Source organism: Euprymna scolopes, chromosome 2 (assembly GCF_053919585.1).
Source record: "Euprymna scolopes isolate OS-2025 chromosome 2, ASM5391958v1, whole genome shotgun sequence".
Taxonomy (NCBI): domain Eukaryota; kingdom Metazoa; phylum Mollusca; class Cephalopoda; order Sepiida; family Sepiolidae; genus Euprymna; species Euprymna scolopes.
This window is the reverse complement of record NC_136483.1, coordinates 24,269,378-24,282,375: the sequence shown is the minus strand read 5'-3', so window position 1 is coordinate 24,282,375 and position 12,998 is coordinate 24,269,378. Positions and strand designations below refer to the sequence as shown.

At 37.1% G+C, this 12,998-nt stretch overlaps 1 protein-coding gene across 1 annotated transcript in view; it reads left to right on the top strand.

Moving 5' to 3' along the window:
- The window catches only part of LOC145289786 (forkhead-associated domain-containing protein 1-like), a 129,844-nt gene that overhangs the window by 100,365 nt on the left and 16,481 nt on the right, over positions 1-12,998 (top strand). The window contains exons 20-23 of the mRNA XM_080136437.1: positions 3,354-3,577; positions 7,018-7,238; positions 10,600-10,651; positions 11,946-12,059. Coding sequence (XP_079992563.1) covers positions 3,354-3,577; positions 7,018-7,238; positions 10,600-10,651; positions 11,946-12,059 — 611 coding nt within the window. The remainder of the gene's footprint in view (positions 1-3,353; positions 3,578-7,017; positions 7,239-10,599; positions 10,652-11,945; positions 12,060-12,998) is intronic.

Below are 12,998 nucleotides of genomic sequence, written 5' to 3'. Positions count from 1 at the left end.
GTAACACTCTATTAATTCTGTGCCTAATCATATTTTTCCTACTAAACCTATCATCAAACATTTTTAAATACATGTTTTTTACTCGATACTTACCCTCTAAAAATGCTTCTTTCCAAACAGTATGGCAAATTCATCTGCCATTTCTAGTAAGAAACGTGTTTTTTGTAGTTATAAATAAATCCGAAGATGCTGGAATAGTTTCTTTTAATGAAAATTGATTCTGTTCTTTATCTTAAATCAATGTTTATCGTGCTAGAATCTTGTTAGGTAATTTTTTAGACTTTTGCCTTTTTCGACCATCTTGTCTTAGATGAGAGGTGAAATCTATTTTTGCGTATGAATGTGACGTTTATGTCCTTTTCAGTAAAGTGATATATATATATATATATAAATACATATATATATATATATATATATATATAGTCTAACTGGCTGCCCAGCGTTGTCTGGTTGTACAATACGCTTAAACATGATATTTTAATTTATGCAGTATTATTATAGAATCAATCCTCTATTGATTATTATATATATATTTGCCCGGTGGATTAATTTGCAAAAAAATATAAAAAAATAATAATGGTAATGTCGTTCATCGAATTCTGTCTGTGTTTGTTTGCAATGGTATATCCCTATTTGATTCGAGTTAACTTATTTTTGTCAGTTATGGGCACAAATATATTTTATTAAGGTTTAGATTTTTTCTCCTTTTAAATAGAAAGCTGTTGAGGTCGAGACTTATTTTTCAGATGTTCGTGTTAGTCAGCATAAAATTAAATGATATTTTAATACGAAAATAATATTTTACAATAATAATTATAAAATTTGTTAAATTAAAAAATACTTCACATATTAAACGTTTTAAAAGGTGCATTCACATTATCAGTAGAATGGGAGAAAAATAGAGATGAATCGAAATGGGCAGACTGGCGTACATACTTTCACATTATCAGTAGATTGAGTAATCTTTAATTTCTTCTGTCGTGATTCTGTTTACTTTTACAAATGTCCGCCTATTAAGGTACGTACGTATTCTAATACATTGAAATGGATACATCGTTTCGCACTTATTTATACAATACAACCATACTTAATAATTTTTACTTACTTAACATAAATTTTACAACAATAAATAACTTTTTAGACACATCAAAATCTTCTATATAAATAGATGCATGCTCCCGTATGTACGCACGCATGCGCAAACTCACATTTCTACAATTTCTTTTATCGTGAACATAGTTTGATTTAATTGAGGAGAGTTACTTGGTTGAGGAACGTTTTGGGAACACAACCAGCTCGCCGGGGAATAAACGATATTCAACGATATCTAACGATTGGCACATGTTGGAAACATCAACAAAAACGGGTCGATATATACAGAATATACGTCATCTTATTACCACCCAGTATATAACACTGGAAGTGGGTCAGGGGCACTACTTATTGCTTGGTGTGGCTGTAGTAGTATGTACCCTGTCCCTAGATATCTCACTAAGACTCTCCTAAGACGAACAACAACAACAATACAGAATATACGTCATCTTATTACCACTCAGTATATAACATATATACAATTTGGTGCCGTGACCAGGATTTAAGTTCCTTTGAACCTTGCTCCATACAACGGCCTGATCCATAAAACGAAATGCGTCAATTCTCGGGTCCATTTTTGTTGGCCTGGATTTTGAGTTCGTTCGCACCTTGCTTCACCATAACACCAGTTGTCTGATCTAGCTGAAATTTTGCATGTGCAATGATTTATATCTCTACGGGTTATGTGGCAAATTACAGCTCTGACCTAATTGTGGTTTCTGTTTTACAGGTGTTTGAACTGAGTCAGGTGTGAAATGGAGCCTGTTGAATGTCGAGCAGTGATCCGGTTTTTGTATTTGAAAGGATGCACACCACAGGAGACTTTTGATGAAATGAAAGAAACTTATGGTGATAACGCCCCATCATATGACCTTGTAAAACGCTGGCATCGTGAATTCAAACATGGCCGGAAGTCTATCAAAACAGCTCTCAGACCTGGTCGACCCCCCCTTCTGCAATTGATGAGACATCTGTACGTCAAGTTGAGGCTGCCATTTTGGAAGATCGGCGCATTACTATTCGGCAAATAGTCCAAGATGTCAAGATTAGTACAGGGTCTGTGGAAACTATAATTCATGACCATTTGCATATGCATAAGGTGTCTGTCAGATGGATTCCCAGGTTGCTTATACCATTCCAGAAGGGAGAACGCGTCGAGTGCTTGAGGATGAATTTGGAAATGTGCCAAGAAGATGAGTCAATGTTTTTCAAAAGACTGATTACACAGGATGAAACCTGGGTCAATCACTATGATCCAGAGACCAAAGCCCAGTCAATGCAATCGAAGCACTTGGACTCACCACCTCCAAAGAAGGCAAGGGTGCAGCCCTCCGCTGGCAAGGTCATGCTCACAGTCTTCTGGGACCAGGATGGAGTAGTGATGACAGATTTCCTGGCAAAGAATACCACAATTACAGGAGCCTATTATGCTTCACTTTTGAGGAAATTAAAGGAAGCTATCAAAATCAAGAGGCGAGGCAAGATCAGCAAAGGTACCCTCCTCCTTCAGGACAACGCTCCGGTCCACAACTCGCATGTCGCCAGATCAGAAGCACGGGCTGTGGTTATGAAATCTTTCCCCATCCTCTCTACTCTCCTGACCTTGCACCCTCTGACTTTCACCTCTTCCCACCCATGAAGTTGTTTTTGAAAGGAAAGCGTTTCCCAGATGCTGCTGCTTTGATTTCTGAAGTCACGTCATAGTTGGAGGACCAACCTGGGGTGTTCTACAAAAACGGTCTCCAGAGCTGCATCAAACGATGGGAGAAATGCTTAACTCTGGGTGGTTCCTATGTAGAGAAAGACTAATAACTGTGGCAAGTTACGTTGCTCTACTGCTATGGGAAGTGGGTCAGGGGCATTACTTATTGCACGTCCTCGTACGTTGGGTTATTTATTTTATTAAAACTGTAAATGCATGGGAAAAATCGAGATCATTTTATTCTGTATTTGAAATATAAATATGCAAATGAAATATAAAAATGAAATATAAATGTGTAAATAAACACAAGTTCGTATTTTACTAATAGGGTTGTATGAGGTACTACCAATTGTAATAGTATGTAAATGGTCCCTAATAGACCTGATAGGATTTGAATTAAGCAAAGTTCATTTCGTCGGTTGTGATGGGATCTATTAGATTAAAAACCCACTTTTATATATTGTATAAATGTCCCAAAATAAATACACAAAAAAGGGGGAGTGGTTATGCCAATTTGAAAGTGACTCCTATTATTTCAATGTTTAATGTCTTTTTACAGATGGTGGTTTTAGTAGTGGAGTTGATGCTAGCAAACCGTCTTTAAAGCATCGTGCAAAAAGCTTATCCGACCGGAATGAATTTTACAGATTTGACCGAAACAATTCTGCGAATCTTTCTCTTCCAATAAATGTAAAAGAAAATATGGGATCCAATCCAGAAGCAGAAATCGAAAGAAGTGCTCATAAAGAAACAGCAGATGCTTTAGAAGCCAGTGAAATATCAGTAAGTCAATCTTAAACATAATCCTAACCATAATCCCAACTCGCCTTAAAATATTCCTGTTTTATGTTTGTTTAAAGAAAATTCTGAATTTTATTTGTCAGGTTGAAAATATCCTTTCATTATTTTCTGTATTTATTACAAAGGGCTCCGTCAGTTTTTGACAGACTATGGATACTCACAAAGGGGTGTTAACTTTTTGTGGCAGGAGTTGCACAATCTCAAACCACACCTCTCCTGAGTCAACGTTTTTAAATACCAGTAGCAAGTGAAATGTATGTACAGGAAGACTGGAAACAAATGCAGAGATAAGCGGAGAGCACATACAGTGCCTAGAATCCCTAAATGATCACCCATTTGGTACTAACCAGGCTCAACTTTGCTTAACTTCGGTTCTGATGAGAACGGGTGTGTCAACGCGATTATGCTGTATTTATTACAAAACCAAAGCAAAAAGCAAGGGCTGAGAGGTGCATATCGTTGTATACCAACCCAGCATTAAACTGTACATATCATTTGTATTCTTCAGAATACTGTTCTTATTTTTAGTGTTATTTTCACAACGTTTCAGTCGATGTGACCTTCGACCATTCTTCAGCTGTATCTTGTCAAACTCTGTTGAACTCTAGAATCTGCACATAATTTCGAATGGAACCCTTTATTTAATCCACGGCTCTGGCATGCTTTCGTTCCATCAGCCATGACTGAGTACAAGTCCTAAATAATTTGCAATTGTATTTTGAGTGTGGCCCGCACTGCGGATTGAACCATCAACCCCCAGAAAAGTGTACCTTGCAACTGAATATTACCAAGTACATTATCCACAACACCATGGGTCCTTGTCGATTTCATTCAAAATTCTGTGCAGATTCCAGTTTTACAGAAAGATTCACAGATTTGACGAGATACAACTGAAGAAGGTCGAAGGTTACATTGATTGAAAAAATTGTGAAAATAACACTCAAGATGAGAACTGTAGTCCAAATAATCTAAATAATACAAAATTATTAAGCCTCATCTAAAAAAATTCTGAAACATAAAGAGGCAGTTTTACACAAGGTAAGGCATGCTGTTTTATTTTGTTTACAGTATAAATATTTCATTAATTTTTCTGATGGGCTTGAAAGTAAATTTAATTAAAATATGGCTGACTGGGATAGCTTCCGTACATTTATATCTGATCTACCTTTGCATTCCAGGTTTAAAAAGGATGTGCCCTCCATAGTATCAGACCTGACCGACTGGTTAATTGTAGGCATAGACCGATTCATACCATCAAAAAAATTCCAACAAAAACTTAACAGCCAACCATGGTTCTCCCCAGAATGTACTGCTGCCATTGTGCACAGAAATCACTTTTTCCATAGCTACGAACGTAATAGATGTACTGACACTAAAGCTGCTTTCAGGACTGCCAGCAACCACTGTAAAAGAGTAATAAAAAATGCAAGAGAGCTATATGCTCAGTCCGTTAAATCCAAAGTAGCTGAGCAACGGCTTGGTTCCCACCAGTTCTGGCAAATAGCAAACAAGATCCTGAACAGAAGCGTGCGTTCTATCCCAACTATCATCAATGGTCATCTAGTCAGCATCAGACAAGGCTAGACTATTTGCCAAGAACTTTGCAGCTAATTCTACCTTAAGCGACGAAGGCCATAAACTCCCCGTATTTCCTCCTATAACAGACGACACACTATGTAACATACAAATATCTGTGCATGAGGTCGCCAAACTAATCAAGAACCTTGATTCCAGTTAAATCAACTGGTACTGACGGCATTCCAGTTATAGTGCTGAAAAGCTTCAACCAGAACTTGCCCCTATACTTACAAAACTCTTTAAGCGTTGCCTTAAGGAGAAGTGCTTTCCAACACCCTGGAAAACCTCATTAGTATGCCCTGTATTTAAGAATTCAGATGAAAAGTCCTCTCTCTCTCAGTACAGACCAATAAGTCTCCTGTGTGTCATTAGTAAGTTGTTTGAATCCATATTAAATTAAGAAGTAGTCAACCACCTCAGCAGAAACAACCTTCTTAGTGACATGCAATATGGTTTCCGCTCCGCAAGATCTACAGCAGATGTGCTAATGGTTATATCTCATAGGATTAGCGAATCTCTTGACAAAGGCTCCTTTCCAGGGCAATTGCTCTTGACATATCAAAGGCCTTCGATAAGGTATGGCATAAGGGTCTACTTCACAAGAGTTCCAGCTACGGTATCACTGGAAATATTTTCTCAATTATTAAATCATTTCTCTCTGATAGGCTCATAAGAGTAGTGGTTGATGGGCAGAAATAAGAGGCCCTCAATATTAATGCTGGAGTCCCTCAGGCATCCATCCTAGGCACAACTCTCTTCCTGATCTACATCAATGATCTCCCAAAACACATACTTAAATCATTTGTTGACATCTATGCTGATGACACGACCATCGATGGCAACACATCAAAGGCTGTAAATGACAAAGTTCTCTCTGATCTTGAGCCCATGTACAGTGGGGGAAGAGGTGGCTGGTTACTTTTAATGCATCCGAAACCAAGCTTCTATCTTTACATCATCAATGCTCTGATCCCCATCTGGCATCAATTGAAATGGATGGCGCTCTTCTTGGGGAGGCTCCATGTTTTGACAAGCTTCTGGGTTTGACCTTTACTCCTGATCTGAAATGGAACACGTACATCAGGTCTGTTGCCAAGGACGATGGGAAAATGGTGGGATCCTTCTACCGCTCCAGAAGATATCTCACTACTGATGCAATTCTGTATAAAAGCCAAATTCGTCCAAGGATGGAGTACTGCTGCCACATCTGAGCAGGAGCTGCTAAAAGCAGCCTATCCTGCCTTGACAGAGTACAAAATAGATTTTGTGGCTTAGTGGGGGATGCCCTTTTCTCTTCCCTGCAGCCTCTCTCCCACACAAGAGATGTTGTTAGCCTGTCTTTGTTTTATCGTTATGTTCAAGGCAAGTGCTCGTCTGAGCTCCAATCTGTGGTCCCCCCTCGCCAATCTTTCACGATAAACAATCGTCTAGCTGAAACTACTATCATTAATTTTCCCCACTCTTTATCTGTGCCTAAATCCAAATGTAGATTCCATGAGCAAAGCTTCTTTCTTAGAAGTGCACGACTGTGGAACTTTGTTCCGTTTGCCTGTTTCCCACCTGACTACAACTTGGATATCTTCAAGTCCAGCATAAACAAATTCCTGACAAACCGCTCCCTAAAGTAAGATACCCTATCAAATGTCCAATACTAATGATTACTACCATACAATCTCATTGATTACTGCATACGCAATAACCCTTATTCCCCAAGTGGCTTCTGGGCCTTGATAAGTGGTGACCCATATGTAAAAAAAAAAAAAAAATAGAAAGTGATGTAATAGAAAAACATATCTTTTGATATTTGTTTAATAATTTTTACCTTTTTGTTTATTTCTCTGCAGTTTCTTTACATGTTAAGGCAGTTGTTAGCTGCATTAGAAGTCGAAGACCACAGCGGATTGCGATCGTTGGCACATATGCCGTCGGATGAGAGGGCACAGATACTGCAAGCGAGGAAGCGAACCTGTGAAAACCTTGTGAAAGAAATCCAACTCCAACAAGAGAGGCTGGGCCAAAAGGAGCGCCTTTTCAAGAATTATGAAGAGGATTTGGCAAAGATGAGGTAAAGAAATAAAAGCATACAATTGTCATCATCTATCATAATTACATTAATACAATAAGCAAGTTACTAAACCGCAATATAAATAAAATATTTACTACATAAATCATATAAGGGGTGCGTAAAGAAAAAAGCGTTCTTTATTCACATTACATTTCTGCATGTTGGTTTAGTTGCAGAAACAGGAAGATGGAAGGGAATTCCAAAGTTTAACAGGTCGAGGAAATAACCAACTAGAGTAGAATGCTTTACATTGGAGGGTGTTAAAGCGATAAAAAAAGGAACATAACTCTTAATAAAGAAAGTTAAGAGTTATCGCCCTTTGCTTTGAGTTATGGCCCTTGAGGATTGGAGAGTTTGACAGAGCAGGGACAGACTAGCAAGATGGCGACACACCAAACACTCATGTAAATAATTTAATGTTTCTACTGTGAATAAAATGAGTTAAAATACAAAAAAGCCTGTATACTTTTAGTATCATACCCAGTGATTATAACCTCCGAACACAACAAAGTGGAAGGATTTTGCTGATTGATGGACCAGTCGGACGTATGTATGTCAAGGAGGCACAAGCACAATAAGTTAATCAGAGTACATTCCTTTAAAGTGCTTTTAAATAAAGCACAATGATGCAACATTGTGGAGATGAGACAGGGGCTGGAGTTCGGTAGATAATGTGGGACCTATTAGATTAGTAGCTCTCCATGGAACCTGTGTGAAAGAGAGAGGCTAGTGGTCAGTGCACCATTCCAGATGTGACAACAATACTCCATATATGGACGAATAGTAACTGACAAGTGTGAGAAGTTTTTAGCACGGTAGAAGATGTCCACCTTATTTGCAGCAGTCTGGGCAATATCTTTTATGTATTTATTCCGATTCATGTCACCTGTGAATATTAGGCTGACGATTTGAATGATAGACTCTACGATATGATGCTATCGGTGACTGAAAAAGTTTCTTATACTTGTAAAAGAAAAAGAGCTTTGTTTTAATAGCATTAAATATTACCATTCATCTATGATATGACCCCATTCAACTCGATGTGTGAGGTACATTGCTATTTAGGTCTAACCTGGAAAGTCCGGCCAAAGTGACTTTACATTTTAGATATAATACATATATGAGGGGCGTGCAATAAGTAATGCCCCTGACCTACTTTCAGTTGTCTGATCTAGCTGAAATTTTGTATGTGTAATGATTTATATCTCTACGGGTTATGTGGCAAATTACAGCTCTGGACTTATTGTGGTTTCTGTTTTACAGGTGTTTGAACTGAGTCAGGTGTGATATGGAGACTGTTGAATGTCCAGCAGTGATCCAGTTTTTGTATTTGAAAGAACGCGCACCAAAGGAGACTTTTGATGAAATGAAAGAAACTTATGATGATAATGCCCCATCATATGACCTTGTAAAACGCTGGCATCGTGAATTCAAACATGACCGAAAGTCTGTGGAAACAGTTCTCAGACCTGGTCGACCCCCCCCCCCTTCTGCCATTGATGAGGCATCTGTCTGTCAAGTTGAGGCTGCCATTTTGGAAGATCGGCACATTACTATTCGCCAAATAGCCCAAGATGTCAAGATTTGTACAGAGTCTGTGGAAACTATAATTCATGACGATTTGCATATGCATAAGGTGTTTGTCAGATGGATTCCCAGGTTGCTCACACCATTCCAGAAGGGAGAACGCGTCGAGTGCTCGAGGATGAATTTGGAGATGTGCTAAGAAGATGAGTCAATGTTTTTCAAAAGACTGATTACACAGGATGAAACCTGGGTCCATCAATAAATGTACGGAAGCTATCCTAGTCAGCCAGAGACCAAAGCCCAGTCAATGCAGTGGAAGCACTTGGACTCACCACCTCCAAAGAAGGCAAGGGTGCAGCTCTGCGCGTCCAAGGTCATGCTCACAGTCTTCTGGGACCAGGACGGGGTAGTGATTACAGATATCCTGGCAAAGGGTACCACAATTACAGGAGCCTATTATGCTTCACTTTTGAGGAAATTAAGGGAAGCTATCAAAATCAAGAGGCAGGGCAAGATCAGCAAAGGTACCCTCCTCCTGCAGGACAATGCTCTGGTCCACAACTCGCATGTCGCCAGATCAGAAGCATGGGCGTGTGGTTATGAAATCCTTCCCCATCCTCCCTACTCTCCTGACCTTGCACCCTCTGACTTTCACCTCTTCCCAGCCATGAAGTTGTTTTTGAAAGGAAAGCGTTTCCCAGATGATGCAGCCTTGATTTCTGAAGTCACGTCGTAGTTGGAGGACCAACCTGGGGTGTTCTACAAAAACGGTCTCCAGAGCTACATCAAACGATGGGAGAAATGCATAACTCTGGGTGGTTCCCATGTAGAGAAAGACTAATAACTGTGGCAAGTTACGTTGCTCTACTGCTATGGGAAGTGGATCAGGGCCATCACTTATCGCGCGCCCTCCTATGTTATAAAACAAACTAAACCAAACAATCTATGTAGAAATCTGATGTAATGAGACTGTATAAATTATTTCATGCAAATGTCATTTATAATTGAATATTATAATAAAACAACCTCATCCCACCCGCATTACATCATTCAAATTACAAATTGGACCATTTAATTACATGACCTTTTATGATTTACGCAAAACAAGTTTTTTTTTCAATTATTGTAACGTTTTCATTAGTAAGCGATTAATAAATCAAATAAAAATCTTTTTACATACATTTGCAAAATGTTTACATGTGTTGGTCCTTTTATGCGCTTTCCGGTTCTTCTTGTCTAGTGACCGTTGAATGATTTGCTTAATTTCTTCTTCAGTGTTGTTAGAGGAATAAAACCTCTTTCAGGTAGGAAAGTCACAAGGAGACGTTCATTGAGTTTCTTCTAGGTATTATTGGAGAGATAGAACTTAGGATGAGAGGGATTAATATTATTTTAATAATCATTTACTTCTTAAACTTAACTTTCTAACTTAACGAAATGAGTGACGCAGATGGATAGACATCGAAGTAACATTCACTTTAGATTATTTCTACATTATTTGCCGTCTCTTGTTCGCATGGATTCCTGAGAGATACTAATTGAATATCTTTGTTTTTCTTGCTCGAAAATGTGACGTCATTCATCATTTCCTCATATTGTTCAACTCCTGTCTTTTTTACAGACACGTCCTTGTCAGCCATCTTTTATTAAATCTTGATCTGAATTATCATTATGCACTCAGTGTGACCCTTGTCAAAATTCACACTAGCTAACTTAACGTAATATACATCATCATCATTATCATTTTTGTAATAATAATAATAATAATAATAATAATAATAATAATAAATTGTTTCTTCTTTTTTTTTCTTATGTCTTTCTCCTTCTATTTCAGGAAAGCTGAAGATTTGGCTTGTAGAAAATCAGGTGAAAGTGATTTACTGGCAGTAAGTGTTCATTTTTGTTCGATTCTATGGCTTCACATCATCATCCATAGTGATTTTTTGAGCTGTACACAACATATTAACTATCATCGCTATTAATGTATTTTTATGCTTTTTTTACACTAAAAACTAACAAATGTTTCTTTTATATAAAATTAATATTATATTATTATCCTACCAACTTTATAATCTATAAATATAAAAGCAAAAATGTGTGTATGTATGTATGTTCGCTTTTTGTGTATGTCCGAGAAAGGCTTTTTTCCGAGAAGCGATCGGTCGACTCACTTCTTAAAACTTTTTATATCACATCTAAATAATAATATCTACGAGTTAACAACGAGGGTCGCCTGTCTATTTAATTTGCTCGACTTTGAAAAGATAAATATTCAACATTTTTCGATCGCCGCATGTGCATTAAGCTTTTTTGTATAATAAAAGTGAAACTAATTCTGGCGGTATTTTCCCGGAAACGTCCGAAAGCAATCAGCTTTGATCAATGTGGAGTTTCTCCTTATATCAGACAATTGCTATTCAATTTGGACAATCCCCTTTTTATGGGGAGCTGGTTTCCACCCAACATCTTGGGGAAACAAAAAAAAAATACTGCCCTGCAGTAAATAAAATACTGCCCCGTGGTCAAAATTAACCTCATTAAGTACGGGCACCTGCCAAGTGTTAATACTTAAATAAATTCAAACATGTTATCGTTACTATTTCGTGGTGGCCCAGTGGTTAACGTCGCACTTTTTTTTACACTTTAATTTCCAACTTCAATTCAAGGGTTCAGGTTCGATCCTTCATACTTACCTACCAAAACTTTTTTTTATTTAACCCCCACCCCCCACACAAACACCCGGAGTTTTGATTTACCAAAAACAATACACACCTCCAAACACCCGGGCAATGCCGGGTACCACCCGCTAGTAAATATATAAACATGTATTTAGTGACTAGATTTCTGTAACATCTAAAGTAATCCAGGTAAGAGAATCCTCCTCACTTTTAATAGAAATACAGACCTTAGAATGATGTCAGCTGAAGTTGAAATCTCACATTTTTTGTGAGACTTGTTGAAATCTCACATTTATTGTAAGATTTGTTGAAATTTTACAATTTTTGCAAGATTTGTTGAAATCTCACATTTCTTGTAAGATTTGTTGCGATTTTACAATTTCTGCAAGCTTTGTTGAAATCTCACATTTCTCACAACTTTTTGTCTGCCTCTGTCTATGAATTGAACTCATTCACTAATAAAAGAACTTGATTTTAAGTGGATCTCATTTTTATTTTGCAGAAGGATTTGGTTAGCAAAACAGAAGAAACTGAACTTTTACGAGAAACCCTCAACCGCACAACTTCACAGCTGCAACAAGAGAAACGTCTCAACAATGCTATCAAACAGAAGAAGGTTTGTGAAAAAGATATTCAAAAACGTCTTAAGGAAACAAACAACAGTAATTTTGCCTCCTTGATGTACATGAACCAACCAACTCGGCAAGCAGCAAAATCACACCCCTTCACTCTTGAGATCCATAGATACCGAAAAACCTTCTATTTTAATAAGTCGTTCCTACAAACAGCTAGGCTTTTCAATTACTTCCGTTTTCTGTTTCCCTAACTGTACTGACGTGCAGAAGTTTAAATGTCATGTGAACTGACATTTCGTGACTCAACTCCCCACAATGACCTGTTAGATATAACTCCAAATAGTAGCCCTTTACGTTCATGTAACAATATGCCTTGTTTAGGATGAAAAAAGAGGTAAAAAATAATAAAGATAGAAATAGAAGCATTTTTAAGAGCATTTTTTACTTCCAGAATTATTAACTTTGTTGGTTATACAAGAATTTCTTTATTACAAAATTTCACGATTGAACTAATAGAATTTTGAATATCACAATATATATATATATATATATATATATATATATATATATATTTCGGAAAAAATTCCCTTTTCAAATGGTAGACGTAACAGATCGATTCAAAACATGTTAGATGATGGACATGTTTTGAATCGATCTGTTACGTCCACCATTTGAAAAGGGAATTTTTTCCGAAATATAGTATGGATATTGTCACAGACATAACAAGTAAGACATTTTTATTTAATACAACTGAATAAATATATGTATATATAGACATATATATATATATCTGTACTTATTGATTTGTAAATCGCCACTTGTTTTCGTCTTCTCTTACCAACACCGACTATATCTCATTTCTCACATTGTGATAGCCTTCTAAATCTCTACTACATATATATATATATATATATATATATATATATATGTATATATATATATATATATATATATATATATATATATATATATATATATAT